Source organism: Fukomys damarensis, unplaced genomic scaffold (genome assembly GCF_012274545.1).
Source record: "Fukomys damarensis isolate Sample0158 unplaced genomic scaffold, DMR_v1.0_HiC HiC_scaffold_16, whole genome shotgun sequence".
NCBI lineage: Eukaryota > Metazoa > Chordata > Mammalia > Rodentia > Bathyergidae > Fukomys > Fukomys damarensis.
Window position 1 is genome coordinate 19682709 of NW_022900928.1, and position 24331 is coordinate 19707039.

The following is a 24331-nucleotide window of genomic DNA, read 5'->3' on the forward strand; positions in this document are numbered from 1 at the left end:
TTTTTTTTTTTTTTTTTTTTTTTTTGTATCAGGGATCAAGCTCATGATCTTGTACTTTCAAGGCAGGTGCAGGGCCACTGTGGTAAATCCCAGCCCCCAACCGGTCCATTTTTTACCCTACATTATCAGTAGAGTCATCTTTTGTTTTCTATTCCATAATTATTACCCTACTTTTGTTTTCATCATTCTCTACTGCATACTTATGATTATACATGTTTCATTTGGTCCCATTTTTTATCTTTTCATTCTTTTCTACACTATTATCAGAATTCTTGTTGTAAAACAGAGCTGTTTTGAGCAGTCCCTCATTTTAAAATTCTAATGTCAGCCAGGCATAGTGATGCATGCCTGTAGTCCCAGCACTCAGGATGTTGAGGCAGGCAGATTGCCTCAATTTCCAGACCAGCCTGGGCTACATAGTAAGTTCAAGGCTAGCCTGAACTACATAGGGAGACCGTCTCAAAAAATAAAGCAAAATAAAATTCTAAAGTCTTGTTTTTGCTTTCATTGCCTAGGCTTGCTCTTTAGGATAATATTTCAACTTTTCTCAAACATGGTCCTAAACTTCCTTTTCATTTTCATGTTCGTTATATTATGTAGCTTACCCTCAAATTAAGTATCTACTTCTTCCAGACACAATTCAAACCTTTGATTATAAAAAGTTCTTCTGTTTGGACAGTTCTTCCTACCCCTCTTCTAAAAACTTCAAATTTCCCTTGAAAGGAGGCAGGAAAATTGCTGCGAGTTCAAGGCCAGCCTGAACTACACTGTTAGATCCTGTCTCAAAACAAAACCCTTCAAATTTCATCACTATTAAGATACTTCTACATTATGTATCTGATATATGTGATATGATTAAAAAATATGGTGAATTGGGCTGGGGATTTAGTGGTTCCGGCGCCTGCCTTGCAAGTACAAGGACCTGAGTTTGATCCCTGGTACCAAAGAAACATATATAAAATGTTTATAGTGTTTTTCTCCTTTTAAATTTTTTTTACAGACACACTGCTACTAATCTCCTTCACAATACTATTCCCTTGCTCTGAGCACACTTATCCCAACATTCTTGCCACTTTCTGAAGCAGTTCTGGAAGTCTTCTTTCAGGTCTTTAGTTGTCTTCTCGTGATTGCCCTGATGTCCTGAGCCAATTCAAAATGTTTACCTTTCAAGGTGCTTTTGACTTTGGGGAAGAGCAAGAAGTTGCGTGGTACCAGATCCGTGAATAGGTGAAGGAAGACACAGCGTAACGTCTTATGAGCCTGCCTTTCTCTCGGGTGGCACCCCACAACAACATTCACCACGTTTTCATCACACTAAGTGAAACACTCAGAAGGACTTCCAGAACTCCTTCAGAAAGTGGCAGGGATGATGGGATAAATATATTTGAAGCAAACGGAAGTACCTGAGGGAGGTTGATGGCACTGTATCTTTAACTAGAATAAATTTTTTAAAATATAAGCATTCACTGTATATTTTAATTATACCTTATATTATCAGAAGAGTTAAGTCAAAAAGGCAATTTAGAAGATAAAACCAGTAAAGTATTAATCATCTTATTAAAATCATGCACAGAAAATAATTTCATTGCTATTTATGCATAAAGTATGTTCTGAGAGTGCAAAGATAACTCTAGCTGTCATAAATTTTCTATGTGAGATTATACCAGTCACACAGGCCTATCTGCCTATCTGTATCAAGAACATACTATACTAGAGTCGGGAATTTAGCTCAGTGGTGCTGCTGTCTGTCTTGCAAGTGCAAGGTTCCTAAATTTGACCCCCAGCACCAAATAAATAAATAATTTAAAAAAACCAATATATTACACTAACTCATTAGTGACTTGCTTTTTAAGGAATCAAACTCCTTGGCAGATAAAATACTATGAAGCATTCTACGTTGAAAAACAAATAAAGGTGTTGGTGCTGTTGCTGGACCAAGCAGCTGTGGGTGGCTCAAAGCCCTGCTAGTCTCAGAAAACTAAAAAAATTCCTAGGACCTCTCCCATGTATTCCCCCAAAGAAGTTTTAAAAGCACCAAACTAGATAGATAACATAGGTCCCTCCTGATTTTAACATTCTTAGAAGTCCCAGGCGTAAATACAAGACTGTTGTATTTTAAGGAGATGCAATCCAGTGGTGAACACAGGACTGGGTTTAAGACCTTGGCAATGAAAAGGTGGCTACCACCTCCTGAGGAGTGCACGTAAGGAAAGCCCTGCAGTGGGTGCTTTGCATAAACGAATTGGTGCCTCATGCCCACTCAATGCATTAAACATCTGTGAGGGCCGGGGATTTAGCTCAGTGGTTCTGGTACCTGCCTCGCAAATGCAGGGGCCTGAGTTCGATCCCAGTACCAAAACAGAAAAACAAACAAACAAAGAATTAAATATCTGTGATCCACAAATAAGAAAAATGAGACTTAGAGTGATCAAGTAACATAAATCACCCTTGATCAAAAGATGTGAAGTGAGACTAGCTCTAAAACTCAAGCTGTTAACCACGCAGGCTTCAGAAACAGTAGCCCAGTGGTGTGTAACTAGTGAAGTCGGAGAGTGAGAGACTGCCAGAGCTGAGGATAACCATTGCATTTTACTATTTCCATCTTAGAATCCTACTTACTAAAAAGGCATGAAAGATGTAATGCTTAGTATCTGATGTGTGTAAATGTGTATATTATGGTGTAAATAATTTATATTCTTGAAGGATGATAAAATGAAAGCAACTTGAAGAATTTTTAATAATATGTTCTCTTTTAGGGAAAAAAAACTAAGCACAGAAGTGTGATACCAGTTGGATTTTTAGGGAACCATGGAAAATACTGGCATTGCCTGGAAGATTTGAAAGGAAAAAAAAAAAAAAAGAAAAAGAAACCACTAGCAAAACAGGTATCTAGGGCTGGGCACAGTGGTACACAGTACTCCTGAGTGGCCAGCACTGAGAAGGCTGAGGCAGGAGGACGGTCGTGAGTCTGAGGCCAGCCAGGTACACAGAGTTCAAGGTCAACCTGAACTATATAGTGAGATCCTGTTTCAAAAAAACCAAACAAAGGGCTGGGGATTTAGCTCAGTGGATCTGCTACTAATTGGTCCTCATAAGCACAAGGACCCGAGTTCAATCCCCGGTACCAAAAAAAAAAAAAAAAATCAAACAAATGAACAAGCAAAAATTCTAGGGCTAAGGATTTACTTCAGTGACACTGAGCCTGCCTTGCAAGTGCAAGGTCCTGGGTTTGATCCCCAGTACTAGAAAACAAAACAAAACAAAACTCCTAAGCTATAATGTTGGACAGAATTGGAGTATATTCTTTAGAATTTCATGAATAGGCAAATAAATGCTTATCATAAAATGCTTGTATTTTCTTTTTTCTCTCTGGAATATCAACACCAATATATTTCTGGCAGCTATTATCTTAAAAAGTAGATTTTCAATATTTAAAAAAAAAAAAAAGCAGGCTGAAGGCCAGACGTGGAGGTATGCACTTGTAATCCTAGCACTTGGGAGACAAAAGGATGCAGAGAGCTCAAAGGTACACAGAGATTCAAAATAACCAAGTCAAGCTGAGCCAGGTGATGTGGCACACACCTATAGTCCCAGGACTTAGGAGGCTGAGGCAGAAGGACCATTTGAGCACAGGAGCTTGAGGCCAGCCTGGGCAACACAGTGAGATTCTGTCTCAAAAAGAAAGTTAAGCTATGTCTACAAATTTTTCTTTGCTATAATTTGACCTAAAAAACAAAGGGAAATCTTGAGCTGGGCATGAGTAACAAATCTAAGAGAGCATGGCTAAAAATAGCCATGTGCAAACTCAATGAAGACACACATGGGAGGCTGGTCGGCAATGAGGAGGAAGCAGAGATGTCAAGAGACTCACTGAAGCCCCCTGGAGGTGCTGGGAAGCAGAAAAAAAGGAGTGAGGTTGGACTCCCTTGCATTTCTAGTTCCTGTGAGGCCTAGTTGTCCACCAGTCCCTAATGTTGACTTCCTGCAAACTCTGCCATATCCTTACAACCTAGCTTGTTTTTTTTGTGTGCTTGCTAGATGCTCTGCGTGTTTTTTTTACTATTACGGCTCTCATTAAAACATTTCCAAATCAAAGAAGTCTGGTCTCCAAAGTAAATAAAATTAGTTTAAATGAATTGTTAGAAAACCACGAAGAGGGGAGGGGAGGGTGAAGGGAGGGTGGGGACAAGAGGAAAAAATGAGAACCAAGACCTGGCATGTAAAGGTACAAGATCCCAGTAATGAATGTAACTGTACTGTATACCTAGAATGTACCAATAAATTCAATTTTAAAAAAAAGAATAAAACACAAAGGAAAACATGTCTCCTCTATTAGCCTGTCTTCACAAATATAATTCTAGAAGAATATTGTCAGGGCTGTATATTAAAATTTGGGGAAATGCAGTGTTTGGACCAAAGCATGCCTGCTTGATTTTGTAAGTAAAGGGTTACTGGAACACATTCAATCTTGAATGTATTTCCTAAAGCTTTTTTGTGATGCAAAAATATTGTTCAGCACATGTCATGGAGATAATATGTCAATAAACCCAAACTTTTTACTAAAAAAAAAAAAAACGAAAAAACATGAAAAGGCTGAGATTACAGGTGCTTGCTTATAATTCTAGTATTCCAGATGCTGAGGCAGGAAGACATCAATTTCAAGACTAACTTACCCTAATCTAGCAAGTTCAAGGCTGGACTGGGCTATATGGTGAGACCTGTCTGGGGTACAGGGGGAGCACCAGGCGTGGTGGTGCACGTCTGTAATCCCAGCACTCGGGAGGCTGAGGCAGGAGGTTTGCTATGAGTTCCAGACCATCCTGGGCTGCATAGTGAGTTCCAAGTCAGTCTCAAATACACAGTGAGACCCTGTCTCAAATCCCCCCAAAAAAGAGAAAAAGCCTGGTATTATAACATGTAAAACATTAAAACAACATTTATATAAATGCTAACAAATTTACAAATAGTATTCCCTTGAATTACATCAAAGTCTTATTTGATTTTCATAGCCTCATCAAGATATCTAAGGCAAAGATTATTATTGATCTTGTGACAGATAAGAACTCTCGGATTTAGAGAAGTTACACAACTTGCTTAAAGTCACACAGGTACGGATACCAAACTCAACCAGGTTTTATTTTCTTCTTATAAATCATATGCTATTTCAATACTGTGTTAAGTTCTCAACTCAGTTAAGGGTCGTACAGCCAAAGGGGAATGAAAATAGCCACAGTCAGTCCTCACCACCATTCTCAGTTCTCACATCTGAACACACAGGTCTTCCTTTTTTTTGGTACCGGGGATTGAACTCAGGACCTTGGCACTTTCGAGGCAGGCATGGCACCACTAAGCTAAATCCCCAGCCCCACACAGGTATCTTTAATTGATTATTTTAGGTTGCTGTTTCCATATTCAGCACTACTGACATTTTGAGAGGATAAGTGTTGTGAGGCTCTGCTGTGCCTTGTGAGACATCTACCCACTAGGTGACAAGCAGTACTCCCCCAGCTGGACACCCCAACAGTCCCCAAACATTGTCTAAGTCTGCGGCAAAAATACCTTCACATGAGAACTATGTTTAAAATACTTCAGAGGACAAAGGTCAGTTTAGTAGTACAAATACCATCTTCATATTACAAATGAAAGTATTCTAAACTATAAACATCACAATTAAAAAAAAAACAAAAAAACAACTTAAGGGTCGGAGATTTAGCTCAGTGGTTCTGCCACCTGCCTGGCAAGTGCAAGGTCCAGAGTTCGATCCCCGGTACCAAAAACAACCCAACCAACCAAACAAAAAAAACCTCATTTTAGAAACAAAACCACAGGCCGGACATGGCAGGAGCACATCTGTAATCCCAGCACTCCAGAGGCTGAGGCAGGAAAATCACCACAAGTTTGAGGTCAGCCTGAGCTAAATAGTGAGACCTTATTTCAAAAAAACAAAACTAAGGCCCTTTTTTCCCTCTTCACCATTTTCTCCCTTTTTATTTTCTCTTTGCACTTGAGAATATTTTTCCTTTCACGCTTTTTTCCCTTCACCCTTTTTCCTGTTCCCACTGCTAGCATCCTGTGATCTTCAACAAATATAGCTACTTATTACACACTAAAAAAAAAAAAATTGAGACCACAAAAGAAATCTATTATGCATTAGCTACTCATCTCTTCAAAGATAGAAACAGAGCTATGACTACATATGCAATTCCTTTCAGAAATAAAAGGGACACCAAAAGATAAAATCGAAAGTTATAGGGCTTGGAATTTTTTAGCTCAGTGGTTCTACCACCTACCTTGCTAGCACTAGGTCCTGAGTTCAATCCCTGGTACCAAAGGAAAAAAAAAAGAAAGTTATAGGGGAAGCCAGGTGTGGTGGCGCACGCCTATAATCCCAGCACTCAGGAGGCTGAGGCAGGAGGATCACTGTGAGTTCGACACTAGCCTCAGCTACATATTGAGTTCCAGGGCAGTCTCAACTACACACTGAGACCTTGTCTCAAAAAGCCAAAAAAAAAGGTTATAGGGGTGGGGATTTCAGTGGTGCTTCGCCTGCCTCAAAAGCACAGGGTTACGTTTGATCCCCCATACCAAAAAAAAAAGTTAGGTGGGGCTCAGTGATTCCACTGCCTGCCTCGCAAGCACAAGGACCCAAGTTTGATCCCCAGTATCAAAAAAAAAAAAAAAAGTTATAGGTTCTGTTTATTTACTGTAATACTTTAGGATAGGCTGGATTTTTTAAATAGCACATACTGGGCCGTCAGCCTCCAATATCATAAATACCCAATCACTTCAGAGAATAATTTTTGTTGTTTTGTTTTGAAACAGGATCTGGCTATGTAGTTCAGGCTGGCCTGGAACTCAACAGTGATCTTCCTGCTTCAGCCTCCTGAGTACTGGGATTGTAGGCATGTGCTATCATGCCTGGCTTAGAGAATTATTTTATTTTATTATTATTATTTTTTAATTTTAGAAGTTGTTTTGGTGGTGCAACCACCATGGAAATCAGTGTGGAGATTTCTGAAAAAACTAAAACTAGCAGCACACTTTGTAATAGCTAAATCTTGGAAACAGCACAAATGCCCATCGGCTGACAAGTGAATTAAGAAGATGTGGTTTTTTTATACAACAGAGTACTACCCTGCCATAAAGAAGGATCAGCTTCAGACATTTATAGTTAAACGGATGGATCCTGAGACCACACTTTTAAGTGAAATAAATTGAGCACATGTTTGAATATCACAGTGCTTCTCTGGTGTGAGAAACTGTGGAAATTAAGGACTGAGATGTACAATGGGTGTTGGACAATAGGAAGAAAGTGTTCAAATGGAAAGGGGAACAAGGGAGGAAGGAGAAGGCAGGAAGGAAGGGTCAAAAAAAGTGAAAATAGAAGGAAAAAAGGAAACAAAGCTTTGGTACATAGGGAGGGGAGGGGGCTTGAGGAGAGGAATGAGATACAATAAAATTTATTAATTAAAAAATTATAATGAAAAGAAAAATAATTAAAGGGCCCAGGACTTAGCTCAGTGGCACCATGCCTGCCTCGCAATCACAAGGTCCTGAGATCAATCCCTGGTACCAAAAAAAAAGAAGTTCTGGTCTAGCCTTAAAGAACACACAGTATGAATACAAATGTAAGTCTATATAGAATTAAAAATTTTCTAGTAGCCATAATAATATAAAAGGAAAATAAAACTGGTGAAATTAATTTTAGTAATTATTTTAACACAATACATGTAATATGTCTAAAATATTATCAGTTCAACATGTAATAAAAATAAATAAGAGTTGCAAAAAATTCATCTCCCCTGTTTCCTGCTATCTTTTATTTTGCTCTTCTAATTATTTATAACTCAATTCTCATATAAGAGAAACCACGTGGTATTTAAGCTGGTGTGTCTGATTTATTCACTTAACATTATGGTCTCAAGGCACACCCATTTTCCTATAAATGATTCAAGTTTATCCTTCTTTATAGCAGAATACTGCTCCACTGTATATAAATGCCACATTTTCTTTACTCAGGTTCTGCTAAATTGCCCAGGCTAGGCTCAAACTTGCAATTCTCCTGCCTCAGCCCTCCAGAGTACTAGGATTAGAGGTATGTACCACTATGCCAGGCTCTCAACAAAAGCTTTTTGAAGTACTGGTGTCCTAGAGTGTCACTTGGGTTACGCAGCAACCAATGACTGGAATCAGGTGAGCATGTGAATCGAGGGAAGCCAATCCACAGGCTGTTTGCAGTCCAGGAAGCAGTCAGCTACAAAAGGTACCATCAGCTTTCCTCAGCAGGAACAAGGACAATTAGCTAGGCTGGACATTCCCTCTCAGAATATGAAAGGGAAAATACAAAAGAAATCCATTGGAAGTAGACGAAACTAAAACATACAAAGAGCAAAGTAGCAAGAGTTAGTCACAGTAAGGAGAGAGTCCCAGAAAAAGGATCTGCAGCTGGGCATGGTGACGCACGCCTGTAACCCCAGCACTGGGGAGGCTGAGGCAGGAGGATCGCTGTGAGTTCGAGACCAGCCTGGGCTACATAGTGAGTTCCAGGTCAGTCTCAACTACATAGTGAGACCCTGTCTCAAAAAAACCAAAAAAAATAAAAAATAAAAAAGTAAAAAAAAGGATCTACAAACCACCATGAATGGGGGCGGACAAAAGATCCCTGGATCTGAAAAACTGCCTTGGATTCTAACACAAGTTTCACCTGGATGTTTGGAATCTGTTTTGTAATGCCACTTTGCCACAATGAATGAACCCCAGTAAGTTGAGATAGTTGCAGCCTAATACTCAGTTTTTCTGAATTGGTGAGATTTTCCTAGAAAGGTTTTCTATTGTTGCTTTTACCCGCAGAAAGGCCTAGAAATGCTCAGAGAAATTCTTACATACACAAAGCAGCTTTACTTACCTGCATTTTTTTCTCTTGCTCATTTTCTCCAATCATCCCAGTACCTGTTACACTTTCACTTCCATCAATGGACACCTACAGGAATGAAATAAAACTTTTAAAAAGTTTTATTTATTTTTGCAGTGGTAGGGATTAAACCCAGGGTTTCATGTATGCTAGGGAAGCACTCAGTTACACACCCAGCTCCAAATTTATATTTTCATAATGGTCTATGGTAGGTGATTTATTTTTGTATGTCTGAATACCTCTCAAATAAAGTATGGAGGAAAAACCTTTTAAATTACATGAGAAATATATGTTCTGGGCTGGGAATTTGGTTCAGTGGTTTTGCCACCTGCCTCGCAAGCACAAGGGCCTGAGTTCAATCCCCAGGAACAAAAAAAAAAAAAAAAAAAAAAAAAAAAAAAAAAAAAAAAAAAAAAAAAAAAAATTGTACAACAAAAAAAAGAAATATATGTTCAACCTAAGGAAAAATATCAAACCTTCCAACCAACCCTCACCTTTTAAGGCAAGGTTTTGCCATACTGCTCAGACTGGCCTTGAATTCTTAGACTCAAAGGATCCTTCTGCCTCAGCCTCCCAAATAGCTGGGATTACAAGTGCATGCCATCATATTCACATCAAAAATCAGAACTTTCAACATAAAGCCTAGCTGGGCATGGTGGTGCACGCCTTTAATCCCAGCACTCAGGAGGCTGAGGCAGGAGGATCGCTGTGACTTTGAGACAAGCCTGGGCTACATAGTGAGTTCCAGGTCAGTCTCAACTACATAGTGAGACCCTCTCTCAAAAAAAACAACAGCAAAAAAAAAAGCCGAATTGAGGGCAAGGGATTTAGCTCAGTGGAGCTATGCCTGCCCTTGCAAGTGCAAGGTCCTGAGGTCAATTTCTAGTACTGCAAAAAAACATCTAATTGAGACTTTCCTTCACTTTTTCTAATCTCTAATTTCTACTTCTTAATTCATAAATATTTTGTTATTGCTTTTCTTTCCTTTTTTTTGGGGGGGTTACCAGGGATCAAACTCAGGACCTTGCACTTGCAAGGCTGGCAGCAGCACCACTGAGCTAAATACCCGGCCCAATTTTGTTATTTTTTTTATGTTATTCATTCTTGAATATCTCTTTTTGTGTGTTTCTTGCTATCGATTTGTTTCCTGTAAGACTTTACTCCATTCCCTTTTTTTGTTTGTTTGTATTCATTTATTTATTGAGAGAGTCTCACTATGTAGCCCAGGCTAGACTTGAACTTGCAGCAATCCTCCTGCCTCAGCCTCCTGAGTGTTGGGATTATAGGCATGAGTCACCATGCTTGGCCCACTTATTTTTCTTCTACTATTTCTGAACAGTAGGTAAATTTTGTTGTTTTTTTTTTTTTAAATTGGTACCATAGACCGAACTTGGGTCCTTGTGCTTGCGAGTAGGTAATGGAACCACTGAGCTAAATCCCCGGCCCTAGATAAGTTCGTAAGTGTGCTTTTTACTTTCTTTTCATGAAAAATAAAAAGGCTGTATTTGGGCCTTTTTTTTTTTTTTTTAAATAGTGCTACAGATCAAGCTTTGAGCCTCCCACATGCTGGCCAGTGCTCTACCTCAGAGCTACACTGCAGCCCTTTGGACAGTCCTGACGCTGTAAAACGCCATACCTTTGCTGCATACTGTTCCAAAGCACTGATGGTGTCGGGGTCAATGGTGGCATCCCCGGTATGCAGCCCTGCCACTGTTCCATCAGCCTGAATAGCCAGGATGGTGTCAGACTGTGGGACTTGCACTGCATGGTGGATGTAGGCCGTGGTGCCATCTTCCAGCTGAACTGCTTGTAGTGCACTCTGGTCGTAACTATCTGAGGGAGTGGAAGAGAAGGGCATTAAATTAAAGGTAAAATGTTTTCCACCATGTTCTGATAAACTCATTAAATTAAAAGTAAAACGGGCCAGTGATGTAGCTCAGTGGCACTGCATCTGCCGAGCAAGTGCAACATCCTGAGTTCAATCCCAGATACCCCCAAAAAGAAAGAAAGAAAGAAAGAAAGAAAGAAAGAAAGAAAGAAAGAAAGAAAGAACGAAAGGTAAAAAGCCAGGGACTTAGCTCAATGGTTCTGCTGCATGCCTTGCAAACACAAGTACCTGAGTTCGATTCCTGGTACCCCCTCAAAAAAGTAAAATCATTTGCATATTTAAAGTATAGGGGAATTAATTTTATTGAGTAGTTACTATAAGCAATCGACCATCATCTGCTTTATAGGCCTTATTGTACTTAATTCTCACAAAAATCCTGTAAGGCAGGTATATTTATCACCCCCACTGTACAAATGGGAATCTGAAGTACAGGGTAATACTATCACTTTCCTTAGGGACCAGGAAAATTAACAAAATCTAACGAGCTGGACACAGTGGTGCATGACTACAATTCCAGCTATATGGAAGGCTGAGGCAGGAGGATCACAAGTTCAAGGCCAACCTGAGCAACTTAGTAAAATCCCCATCTCAAAATAAATTTTTTAAAAAAGGAATGGAGATGTAGCTCAGAACTCTCTGGGTTCAATCTCCAGTACAACAAGAGACAAACAACAATAAAAAACTACAGCCAGGGCCTGGGATGTAGCTCAGTGGTGCCGTGCCTGCCTGGCAAGGGCAAGGTCTTGAGTTTGATCCCCTGTACCAGGGGGAAAAAAAGAAAGAAACAACAAAACCAAAAAAATTACAGCTGGGTGTGGTAGCAAATTCCTACAGTCGCAGCACTTGGGAGGCTGAGGTAGAAGGATCCAGGCCAGTGAGTTCCAGGACAGCCCAAACTATATAGTGAGACACTGTCTCAAAAAATAAAGAAGTAAGCACCTAACAAATGTAGGGAAAGCAGGATTTGGATGCATTATCAGCCTGACTCCAAAGCTCATGGTGTTTGCTGTTCCAAACTGTTCCTGGACAGCTGGAAGTGTAAAGTTTTCCCTTAAACTGTGCCCAAATCTGCCGACTTGCACTTCAAAGAACAAACACAATTCTTTCACATGACAACAGTTCAGCAGCTAAGGGCAGGTCTCAGTTTCCCCCCATTCGCACTTCTCCCTTCTGGTCTACATATTTCCAAAGTTACTGTACCTTTGGAGGTGTGGTGAATAAACGCCGTGGTCCCATCTTCCAACTGCACTGCTTGACCATCCTCTAGACGCAAACTGTCCCCTGCTCAAGAGGAATTGCTTACATTTAGATCCCAGGTTTCCCAGCACACTCCAGTTCACTCACTTAGCAACATCAGACTCAAAAGCCGTTAAACAGAAAGCAGCCTACACTTGCTTTATGAGTCTCTGAAATGTGAAGTCATTTCAGTAAGGTTTCTTTAGAAAAATGCTTAATGGTAAAAAATAACAATACTTGTTTTACAAACATATACAAGGGAATGAAGGTTATACAAATATATACAAGGAGAAAAAAGAGGAAAATGAATGATATGTAGGATCTGGCTCAAATAAGGTATGTTCCCTTAGGACTGCTGCCCACAGCAGTCTAGTTGGTGGCCCAGCAACAACTTCTCATGCACACACACACACACACACACACACACACGCAACATATATACATTTTTTTTTTTTTTGAGACAGGGTCTCACTATGTAGTTGAGACTGACCTGGAACTCACTATGTAGCCCAGGCTGGTCTTGAACTCACAGCGATCCTCCTGCCTCAGCCTCCTGAGTGCTGGAATTACAGGCGTGTGCCACCACGCCAGGCTCTCCATTATATTTGAAAGAAAGTCCTAACTAAGCTAAAATGCTCTACAGATCCTCTCTGTGGCTTCTACTGATACTCCTCAAGAAGGAAGACTAGAAATTGGGACCAAGTTGAAGTAGTAAGAAAGAGTGGAAAGCAGCAAAGACCGAGACTAAGCATCAGGAGGGTTTCCTGTGTTGTATCTTAAATACTTACTACTTTTAGGTATGGGTACGTGCTGAACATATGCAGCAGAACCATCTTCCAACTGAATGACCTGCCCATCAATGAGTTTTCCATCTGGAACAAATGATTCAAGCCAGTAAGTTAGTACAAAAAAAGTTAAAGCTTTATACAATTTCAAAATAATATCAACTATAAAAACATACACTACTTAAGCTCATGTTTGTTCATCTTGATTCTTCCCTCAACGTTCTGAGGCAATTCAATAACACATCCAGTGATCCTACAGAAAGCAGAAAATCCTCCCTCAGCCATCCTTTCTCCCCTTGAGTTTCAATCAGATGAATGTAAGAGGAAGAGTGGCTCATGATGGCAGGCTGTACAAGGTGATCCTCTACATACCTTTCAGAGCCACCTAAGAGCAGTGACCCTGACCATGGGGAAGCTTAACAGCTACGCCAGTGTACGTGACAGGGGTGTCAGTGCCTGTGAAGCCAGCTGTTATTCTTACCCTTGGGGGCTGGGGGCTATACAGACCCGTCTACTGTGTGCTCAGTAGGTTTCCATAAAAACAAGGAGTTTCTGGCTATTTCTTGGAGCAAAAGTAAACACTGATTCAAAGACAATGGTATTTAAGCAAAACCAAATGTCTTCACTTTTATGTTTAGTAACAATGTTAAATAATAACTTGAGGTAAAAGAGCAAGAAAGGTCTTAAGAGAAATAGGTCAGGAACATGCACCCACCATTTTCCCCAACTAATTTTGATACCCTAGCCTTAAGCATCTTCTATATCTCTCAAAGGGTATCCCCAATTATCAAAACAGAATTCAGGTTAAACTGAAATAACTTATAATACATGTAATACAGCATCTCTAAGAGAGACCGAAAAGAACGTATACTGCTACGGGCTTCAACTTCGAGGTTATAAATCACCAATAACCAATACCAGTATTCACCAATCAGCTATGAATAAGGCACATACCTTTTGAGTTGTGTTGTATGTAAGCAGTAGAGCCATCTGCAAGTGTCACTGCTTGTAAGCTTACACCTTCCATATTTTCTAAATTGTCACCATCTATTATAAAACAAAATTATTTACTTTAGATAACCACAGTATGGGTATGCTGATTAAATTTTTTAAAAAATGAACATTGCCAGGTGTGGTGGCTCACGCCTGTAATCCCAGAACTGGGGAGGCTGAGGCAGGAGGATTGCTGTGAGTTCGAGACCAGCCTGGGCTACAAAGTGAGTTCCAGGTCAGTCTCAAATACATAGTGAGACCCTGTCTCAAAAAACAACAAAAAATAAATAAAAAATGAACATTAAGCAAAAGACAGGTTGCTTAACTCTCAGCATTTACAAAAAAATATTTCCCAGTCCTACTATACCCAGAATTCATATCAAGTTAAAAATGCTCATTAGATGGCCAGAGATTTAGCTCAATTTACAAAAATATTTCCCAGTCCTACTATACCCAGAATTCATATCAAGTTAAAAATGCTCATTAGATGGCCAGAGATTTAGCTCAGTAGTTCCGCCACCTGCCTCACAAGCACAAGGGCCCCAATTTGATCACCGGTACCAAAAAAAAAGCTCATAGAAAGGCTTAGGTTTCTGGTGCTGCTAACTAAATGAGGTACAGGGGAGTAAATTCAATGTTTTTAAATTTTTCCTTATGATAAATGTTATTTCTAAACCCACAAAATCCCCTCAACTGTTGCTGCTCACCTGCCACAGTCACTGCCTCTGTGAGGCATAGGGTGACGTGCTGTGCCTCCATTCCTCCTCCAGGAAACTCCGTCATTCCCTGGGAATCCCGATTTATTTGGGCTAACAACATTTTTTACCTGGAAGTAAAATATAGATAACTGAGTACAAAGAATGACGCATGTGAAATAAAATCTACTTATAATGCTTATGAGCCATAAAAATTGCTAAGGATGCAAATAGTTTTTAAAAATGAAATTTCACATAAAATGCAGGATAAGAATATTAAAACAGCTGGGCATGGTGGCACATGCCTGTAATCCCAGCACTCAGGAGGCTGAGGCAGAAGGATTGCTGTGAGTTCAAGACCAGCCTGGACTACATAGTGAGTTCTAGGTCATCAGTCTCAACAACACAGTGAGACCCTGTCTCAAAAAAAAACGGGGGGGGGCCAGGGATTTAGCTCAGCAGTTCAGTGGCCTGCCCTGCAAGCGCAAGGACCTGAGTTCGATCCCCGGTACCCCCCCCAAAAAAAAGAATATTAAAATAACAACAAATGAAATAAAACAACAACAAAAAATCTTAAGAGCCGGGGGTTTAGCTCAGTGGTTCTGCCACCTGCATTGCAAGCACTAGGACTGGAGTTCAATCCCCAGTATAAAAAAAAAAAAAAAAAAAAAAAAAAATCTAAAAAAAAAAAAAAAAAAAAAAAAAAAAACATCTTAAATCTCAAGAAAGTAGCTCTAACAACACAGCTTACTAACAGAACAGCTTGCCAGGTATGCCCTGGTTTGTTCTCAGGACCACTAGGGAGTTTGAGGAACGGAAGCAGCAGAGAGAAAAGTTTTGACACATTCCAAATATCACTATGGAAGGTGCTGCTAAAAAGTATGCCATTTGAAGCTGTGCCACACCTGTTATCCTACCACTGAAGGAGGCGGAGGCAGGAGAATTCTAGGTTTGAGTTCCACCGGGACAACTAAGAAAGGGTTTGGCTAGGGGCTGGGGAGTTAGCTCAGTGGTTTTGCTGCCTGCCTCACAAGCATTAAATTCCCAAGTTTGATCCCCAATACCAAAGAAAAAGAACAGTTCTGGCTAAAAGAGGGGGTCAAGGAATACAGCTCATTGGTACAGCACCCTGGGTTTAGGACCCAGGACCGCCAAAACAAAGTGTCACTGCCATATCTAAATTACAATGTAAATTACAACTGTACTTTTCCCCCAAATGAACAATGTACATATTAACATTTTATTACTCAAATTGCTTATTTTGTCACGGGGAAGGAAAGCAAAACAATGGTGAACAACTATAAAATTACTGATGCACAACTTTTAACATCTCTAATAAAGTAGACCTTGTCCTAAAAGAATGTTGAATATGTCAATATACATGCAAAGAACATGTACCTCTAGTCAGAAATAAATGTGCAGATTTCATATTTACAAAACACTTTTCAGACTCAATAATTTATCTGACATTGTTAAATGTAACAGCTCTGAAGTGCCATAAAAATTCTTGGGCTGTCAAGCGTGGTGGGCCATGCCTATAATCGCAGCCCCTGAGGCTGAGGCAGGAGGGTCACTGTACCACTGAGCTACATCCTCAGGCCTGATCTCTGCATTTCCTTTTTTTCCTCCGGAGACATCTCAGGGGTCTCTTATGCAAAGGAGGCTCTGAGACAGGAGGGAAGGCCTGACCCTTCCCAAGAGGGACTTTTAATTTTTCTGTGGCTGCTCAAGCACAGCTCCAGGAGATACTTCTTTCAGTCAGAGGCCTATCAAGTAAGAAAGGGAACCCTTCACACCTCATAAGCATCCTACCTAAGCAGCCTCTCAGATGACTGGGGGTCAGTCAGTGCCTGGTTTTCCCTCATACTGAAGCATAAATCTAATAAACCCTCCTCCAGACAGCATATTCCTGTTGTTGCAGCTGGGTCTCCCTTATGTAGGGCAGGCTGGGTTTAAACTTGTGAAGTCCGGGGTGGCTGTCAACTCTCAATCCTCCTGCCTCACCCTCCCAAGTATTAGGATTACAGGTGTGCACCACCACATCTGGCTAGCACTTTGCTTTTTTTTTTTGGTACGCGGGATCAAACTCCAGCCCTTGCACTTGCAAGGCAGGTGGCAGAACCACTGAGTCAAACCCCTGTCCCAGCCTTTTTTTATATATATACTAGGCACATTTTTTTTCCAGGCTCATATTTTGCCATTAAAATTTTTTTAATTTGTTGGGTGTGATGGTCTAGGCCTATAATCCCAGCACTCAGGAAGCTGAGGCAGAAGGATCTTTACAAATTGGAGGCCAGCCTGGGCTACACAGTAAGTTCAAGAACAGCCTGAACAACGTGGTGAGACCCTGTCTCAAAAAACAAACACTTCCTAAACTAAAAAGAAATTTTTAGGGCCGGGGATTTAGCTCAGTGGTTCTGCCGCCTGCCTCACAAGCACCCGAATTTGATCCCTGGTACCCCCCGCAAAAAAAATACAAAGTAAAAAAGAAAAAAAATTAAAATTAAAAAAAAATAAAAGAAAAAATTTTTGAGAAGCAGACTGGATTATATGCTTAAACTCCCAGGATTAAGGTTATTGGATTAGGGCTGGCGATTTAGCTCAGTGGTTCCCATTTGCCTGGCAAACCCAAGGTCAGAGTTCAATCCCTGGTACTCAAAGAAAAAAAAAAAGAAAGAAAAAGATTACTGGACTAAAAATATGAGCAGTTGTATGGTTATTACAATCTGTTGTCATTACTTTTTTGTTTTTTTCTGCATGCTTTGAACATGTGAGGCAAGCACACTACCACTGAGCTACATCGCCAAATCCTGCTATCATTTTATTTTTGTAAGTACTGGGACTTGAATCCTAGGCCTCCCTTATCCCTAGCCTGTTCTTTTTGTGTGTGTGTGTGTGTGGTACCAGGGATCAAACTTAGGACCTTGCACTTACAAGGCAGGCACAGCGCAACTGAGCTAAATCTCTGGCCAGTTTGTTTTTTGAGACAAGGTCTTGCTATGTAGCCCAGAATGGCCTTGAACTTGCAGCAATCCTCCTGCCTCAGTTTCCCGAGTGCTGTGATTACAGGCATGAGTCACCATGCCCCACGGTATCCAGGTAACTTCAAACTTGATATCCTCTTGTCTCAGCATCCCGAATAGCTATGCTGTTACTAGTATTTTTTCAGAGGCAGGTGTTGAGGATTGAATGCAAGGCCTTTTGCATTGAGCTACATCCCCACTGTTTTTTGGGTTTTTTTTTCTTGTTCCAGGAATCGAACACTGGACCTTGCACTCGTGAGGCAGGCGATGGAATCACTGAGCTAAATCCCCAGCCCTTCAAAATAATAAATTGTTTAAAAACCAATAATAAGGGATAGGGATTTAGCTCAGTGTTTCTGCTGACTGCCTCACAAGTGCAAGGTCCTGAGTTCAATCCCTGGTACCAAAAGAAAAAAAGATGAATTACTAGTCAACAGGTTAAGGGCTGAGGATTTAGCTTAGTGGCACAGCACCTGTCGCACAAGCCAAAGGTTCTGAGTTTGATCCCTAGTACCAAATAATAATAATAATAATAATAATTTATTGTTTTGAGACAGAGTCTTGCTAAGTCACTCAACTGTCCAGGCTGAGCTTGAACTTGCAATTTTCCTACCTCGTGTGTCATAACTTTTTGGGGGGTTGGGGGAGATAGGTTCTCACTATACAGTTCAGGATGGCCCTAAACTCACTATGTAGCCCAGGCTGGCCTTGAACTTGCAGCAGTCCTCCTGCCTCAGCCTCCTGAGTGCTGGGATTACAGACATGTACCACCATGCATGTCTGTGTGTCAGAACTTCTTAAAAATAACTGCATTACCACCAGCAACAGTATAAGTATGCTTGTTTTACATCTTTTCTGACTGGATATTATATAAGAAACTCGTCTGATATAAAAGATTGATTACTAGAGGCCAGGATTTAGCTCAGTGGTTCTGCTGCCTGCCTCACAAATGCAAGGTCCTGAGTTCAATCCGTGGTACCAAAAGAAAAAAAAAGATGGATGACTAGTCAAGGGCCAAAGATTTAGCTCAGTGGCACCTTGCCTGCCTTGCAAGTGCAAGGTCCTGAGTTCCAATCCTGGTACCACAAAAAAGAGGTTAAAGAAGGGAACTATAAAAATGATATAAGCCAGGCGTGGTAGTGCACTCCTGTAATCCCAGCACTTGGGAAGCCGAGGCAGGAGGATCGCTGTGAGTTCAAGACCAGGCTGGGCTACATACTGAGTTCCGGGTCAGTCTCAAATACACAGTGAGATCCTGTCTCAAATAACCAAACAAAACAAAACAAAACAAAAAGATATATATATTGCTGGGCATGGTGGCACACACCTGTAAATCCACCTAATCAGGAAGCTGTGGCAGGATGGTTAGCTCAAGGTCAGCCTGGCAACTTAGCAAAACCCTATCCCAAAATTAAAATTTAAAATGGGCTACAAATGTAGTTTAGTGCTAGATTGCTTGCCTGTTATATATGAGGCCTGGGTTCAATTCCTGGTATCCCCCTCCAAGATATATATATACACACTTTAAATGTCTTAATTTAAATATACAAGGCAAATTCAGACTTGTTTGCAAAACTCTGGCAAAAGACCAAAGTCTTACCTCAGAAAACTGGTCAGTGGATCTGTTCAATACCACCTTTTAACAAAAATCCCAAGTATGACCCATTCTACTTTGGGTTCTTTTAAGGTATACAAAGGACCAGGGATTTAGCTCAATGGTGCCACTCACTGCCAGCCTCGAAAGCGCAAGGTCCTGAGTACCAAAAAAAAAAAAAAAAAAAAAAAGCAAAACTTAAGATCCATACAAACTAATCTCTGGATAGAATGCTTTCTGATTTAAAAATTTCTTCCCTAAACCTGGTGTGGTGGTGCATGCCTGTAATCCCAGCACTCAGGAGACTGCGGCAGGAGGATCACCACGAGTTCGAGGCCAGCCTGGGATACACAGTGAGTTCAAGGCCAGCCTGAACTATATAGCAAGACCCTGACTCAAAAAAAAAAAAAAAAAAAAAATTATTCCTTGAAGTATTTTATAATCATACTGCTTACAGAACTAAATCTCGTCCCTCAGTTTGACATTCTAGCTACTTTCCAATCTGGTCTGTAGTTATTCACAACTTCATCAACCATTATTGCCATTTAGATTTTTATTTATATCATAGACAAACAACTACTAAAAAAAAGCCATATACATATGTGTGTGTGTGTGTATGACTATGTATGCATGCATGTACATGTGTGGTGGTGCACACCTGTAATCCCAGGATTCAGGGAGACCAAGACAAGAGGACCAAAGGTTCAAGACCAGCCAGGGTAACTCAGTGATTTAGAGAGGCTCTGTCTTAAAATTTAAAATTTAAGGGCCGGGGATTTAGCTCAGTGGTTCGGTGGCCTGCCTTGCAAGCGCCAAGGACCAGAGTTTAATCCCCGATACCAAAAATAAATAAATAAATAAATACAATTTATCCCAGGCGTGGTGGTGCAAGCCTGTAATCCCAACACTCAGGAGGCTGAGGCAGGAGGATCACTGTGAGTTCGAGACCAGCCTGGGCTACATAGTGAGTTCCAGGTCAGTCTCAACTACATAGTGAGACCCTGTCTCAAAAAACAAAACAAACAAACAAAAAAAGTTGGATAGGGCCAGGGATTTAGCTCAGCGGTTTGGTGGCCTGCCTCACAAGCGCAAGGACCCGAGTTCAATTTCCGGTACCAAAAAAAAAAAAAAAAAGTTGGATCACGCTGGGGATTTAGCTCAGTGGTTCCGCCGCCTGCCTTGCAAATGAAAGCACCCAAGTTCCATCCCCAACACAAAAAAAAAAAAAAGAAAAGAAAAGCTGGATCACTAGTAAGGCTATGGGTCCATCCTTAGGGGAAGGGGAGATATTCACCTGATAGGGCTGTTGCACCCAACTGAGTCTTACAAGGTCTTTAGATTTCTGAAGCCACATAACAAAATCTAATGGGTTCATTACAACTCATGTTACAGAGTACTTTGTAATTGTACTCCTTCATTATACCTGCATTATCCAACCATGCTTGCCTTTATTTCCTAGAACACATCTAATTCTTCCTTTTACATATACATATATATATATATATATATATACACACACACACACACATACACTATATATATATATATATACACACACACACATACACTATATATATATATATATATATACACACACACACATACACACACACACACACACACATATATACATACAATCCTCCTGCCTTTGCCTCCCAGAGTGCTGCAGTTACAGGTGTGATGCTGCAATACCCAGATGATACCTTGTATTTTAGGTGTTAAACAGGAGAGGACTGATCTTTCAGTTTATGAGCATGATGACTGGGTGTTCATGCCACAGTGCATGAGATGTGCCTCACACAAACCTTGTTATAACGTTGGCATATTACCTGTCTGATGTGAAAAACTAAAGAATACTTGGTAGGTTATTATAAATTCCGCAGGGTACTGAAAATCAGAAGCATGAGCTTCTGATTCAGTCACAGGTTCATGTTTCAGTTTTACTGTATAATAGTTAGACAAGTTACTCTAACTTTAGCTGAATTACCTACAAAATAGGGATCTTTAGTCTTTTAGATAAATGTAAAACACAACAAATCACTGAACTCAATGTATAGCCAATATTAGTAAAGTACTATATAATGAGCTGAAAAAAATTTTTATTTTATTTTTTTTTTGGAGACAAGGTCTCACTATGTATTCCAGGCTGGCCTTGAACTCACTATGTAGCCCAGGCTGGCCTCAAATTCACAAAGATCCTCCTGCCTCGCCTCATAAATGCTGGGACTACAGGCATGCGCCATCATGCCCAGACTGGACTGGAATTTTAAGAAATCCAATTAATGGTTAAATATTTCCACAGGGTACAGGGTTTCCGACTGAGGCACAGTTTTAAAATGGGATTACAGATTTATAAGAAAATATATAGATAGGGCCAGGGATTTAGCTCAGTGGTTCCAATGCCCGCCTCTCAAGTATAAGGTCCCAAATTCAATTTCCAGTACCAAACCAAACAACAATAATAAGAGGGCTATTAGTAGTACTTCTGGGGCGGGCGGGGGGAATGACCACAAAAACACTGTTAAAAAAAAAAAGAAAATATATAGAAAAAATGTTCACTATTTTCAAAGCATATTTTTGAGAAAGTGGGAGTATTCTCAATCTAAACCCATATTTAAAGACAAAACCACCCAACCAGGCGTGGTGGCACATGCCTATAATCCCAGTACTCGGGAGGCTGAGGCAGGAGGATCACTGAGACCAGCATGGGCTACATAGTGAGTTTGAGGTCAGTCTCAACTACATAGTGAGACCCTGTTTCAAAAAAAAAAAAACAAAAAAACAAAAAAAACAAAAAAAGAACCAAAACCACCTTGGGCAGGGATTTAGCTCAGTGGCGCAACACCTTGCAAGGACAAGGTCCTGAGTTTGATCAGCAGTACTAAGGGGCGGGGGAGACTGAGTATGTAGCTCAGTGTAAAGGTCAGGGGTTCAAGCCTCCCCCAGAAAAACTCTTCAAAACTAAGTAATGATGAAAACCTCAAGACTCGGAAAGTTCTCCTCAAATGATCATAAACGATATGCACATTTTAAATAAGGAATATCAGCTAAACAGATTACTTTTCTCCAATCCAGCTAGATCATTTTTCTACAAAGAATACAAACGAAACCTTACTTCACAGCAATATCCCAAAGCTCAGCAAAGGGCTTTGATAAGTTTGCAAATCATTCATCTGATAAGGTGACTTGAAAATGCTCAACATCATTAGCCATCAGAGAAACAAAAATCAAACTCACAAAGACCGAGAAGGGTTGGCAAGGGTGTGGAGAGAGCGGAACCTTTGTATCTGGTGGGGAGCACTGTAAATGGTACAGCCATTTTAGAAACCAACTTTTGGTTGCTTTTTTTGGAGACAGTCTCGCTATGAGTTCAGAGTGGCCTTGAACTCATTAAGCAGTCTAGGCTGGCCTCCAACCTGTAGTGATTCTCCTTTCTCAGTCTTCAGAGTGCTAGAATTACAAATGGAGGCCACCACGCCATAAACCAGTTTGAAAATTCTTTAAAAGGTTCAAAAGCCCCATTGCTGAGGCAGGAGGATCTTGACACCAGACTGGGCTACGGGAATGAGTTCAAGGCCAGCCTGAACCACATAGCAAGACCTTGTCTCAAACAGCCTAAATAAATAAATAAAAAGGATGAACATGCAGTTATCAATATAATCCAGCAGTTTTACTCAGGTATATATACTCAAGAGAAATAAAAACCTATGTCTACACAAAAACTGGTACACAAATTTCCATAAAAGCATGACACGTTACAGCCAAAAGATGGAACAACCAGGGCTGGGGATGTAGCTCAGTGGCACTGTGACTTCCTGGCAAACACAAGGTCCTGAGTTTGATCACTGGAACCAAAAAAATAAAATAAAGATGGAAACAATTCAAATGTCCATCAGTAGATTAATGGATAAAATGTGCTATGTCCATAAGATATCAAATGGCAGGAAAAAGAAATTAAGTAGTCATATAAGATGAATAAATCTGGCAAACAGTATGCTAAGCAAAAACCAGTCTCTCTGTCGGTCGGTCACTCACACACACACAATACATCATATATGATATGGTCCTAAAAATTTGAAATGTCCAAAATGGGCAAATCTATTGGCAGGAGGCAGTGAGAGAAAATGAGGAGTAAATGGCAATGGGTAGTTTCTTTTTGGGGTAATGAACATGTTCTACAATTAACTGTTGATATCTATAAGTGGGCCTGACTTTCATAAAAGAAATGTACAGCTGGGAATGGCACAAGCCTATAATCCGAGTAATCCGAACTCTGAGGCAAGAGGATCACTGAGTTCGAGGCCAGCCTGGGTTACATAGTGAGACCCTGTCTCCAAAAGCGAAAAAAAAATTTTTTTTAAATGTAAAATAAATGAGCCAGGCATGATGGTGCATGCCTATAATCTCAGCACTTGGGAGGCTGAGGCAGGAGGATCGCTGAGTTCGAGACCAGACCTGGGCTACATAGTGAGATCCAAGTCAGTCTCAACTATATAGTGAGACCCTGTCTCAAAACAACCACCACCTTAAAATAAAAAAAAAAAAAAAAAGAGGGGAAATATTTGTACAGCCAATTCACTTTAAAAAGCGTCCAGTCAAAGTATGCCGGGATAAAACTTGTCCATCTTACTGGTGTTTTGAGACTATCTCTTCATCACAGTTTTACTAACCATCTAACAATGAATACATCACGTACTCAGCAAAAGTATTAAATATCACACAGATTTTTCACTAACAGCAACAGCACACAAGTTTGTACTGTATCTTCTAGTAAGATGAAAGATCAAGCTGCAATCTATAGTTTCTCACCACATTCCCACTTGGCTTTGCCAGTTGATTTAGACACTTCGTAAGCAAAGGCAGAAGTTGATTTCAAACAATGGGCTTGCAATGGTATTCTTTACTACTTTTAAAAATGTGGGGGGAAATGTTATAAAAGCAAGAAAGGAAGGGAAAAAAAATTGGTTGTCTCACAATAAAACATTACCAGGAACTGTAAAAATCTGTTCACTCTTGACTAAAACTGGGAAAACAGGGGAACGACAAATTGCTAAATTTAATATTCACTACTAGGCCTCTTAAGGGGGGAGAATGCGAGGGAGACAAGGACTCTGTTGGAGAGTGGGAGGAAATCTTGGGTGCGATCTGCAGGCGAGGTCCCGAGTGGCCCTCGGCCAGTCCCGCAGCCCGCGTAGGCCGGGTGCGA

The 24331-nt window shown here is 40.4% G+C and overlaps 1 protein-coding gene and 1 non-coding gene across 7 annotated transcripts in view; one reads left to right on the plus strand and one right to left on the minus strand.

Moving 5' to 3' along the window:
* Positions 1-24331, minus strand: part of Znf143 (zinc finger protein 143) — a 63546-nt gene that overhangs the window by 38166 nt on the left and 1049 nt on the right. For 4 of the 6 annotated variants that reach the window (XM_010615292.3, XM_010615296.3, XM_019206221.2 and 1 more), the window contains exons 2-7: positions 14521-14639; positions 13775-13867; positions 12824-12907; positions 12000-12083; positions 10548-10744; positions 8906-8980 (exon numbers count right to left, since the gene is read on the minus strand). In XM_010615292.3, the coding sequence (XP_010613594.1) occupies positions 8906-8980; positions 10548-10744; positions 12000-12083; positions 12824-12907; positions 13775-13867; positions 14521-14632 (645 nt within the window). In that variant the 5' untranslated portion in view covers positions 14633-14639. Of the gene's footprint in view, positions 1-8905; positions 8981-10547; positions 10745-11999; positions 12084-12823; positions 12908-13774; positions 13868-14520; positions 14640-23934; positions 24306-24331 lie in introns of those variants that run through there. The other 2 variants (XM_010615293.3, XM_010615294.3) reach the window with 2 other exon arrangements.
* LOC117286473 lies at positions 20862-20964 on the plus strand. The gene has a single exon (XR_004517640.1). It is a non-coding gene; the product is annotated as a small nucleolar RNA U13 (small nucleolar RNA).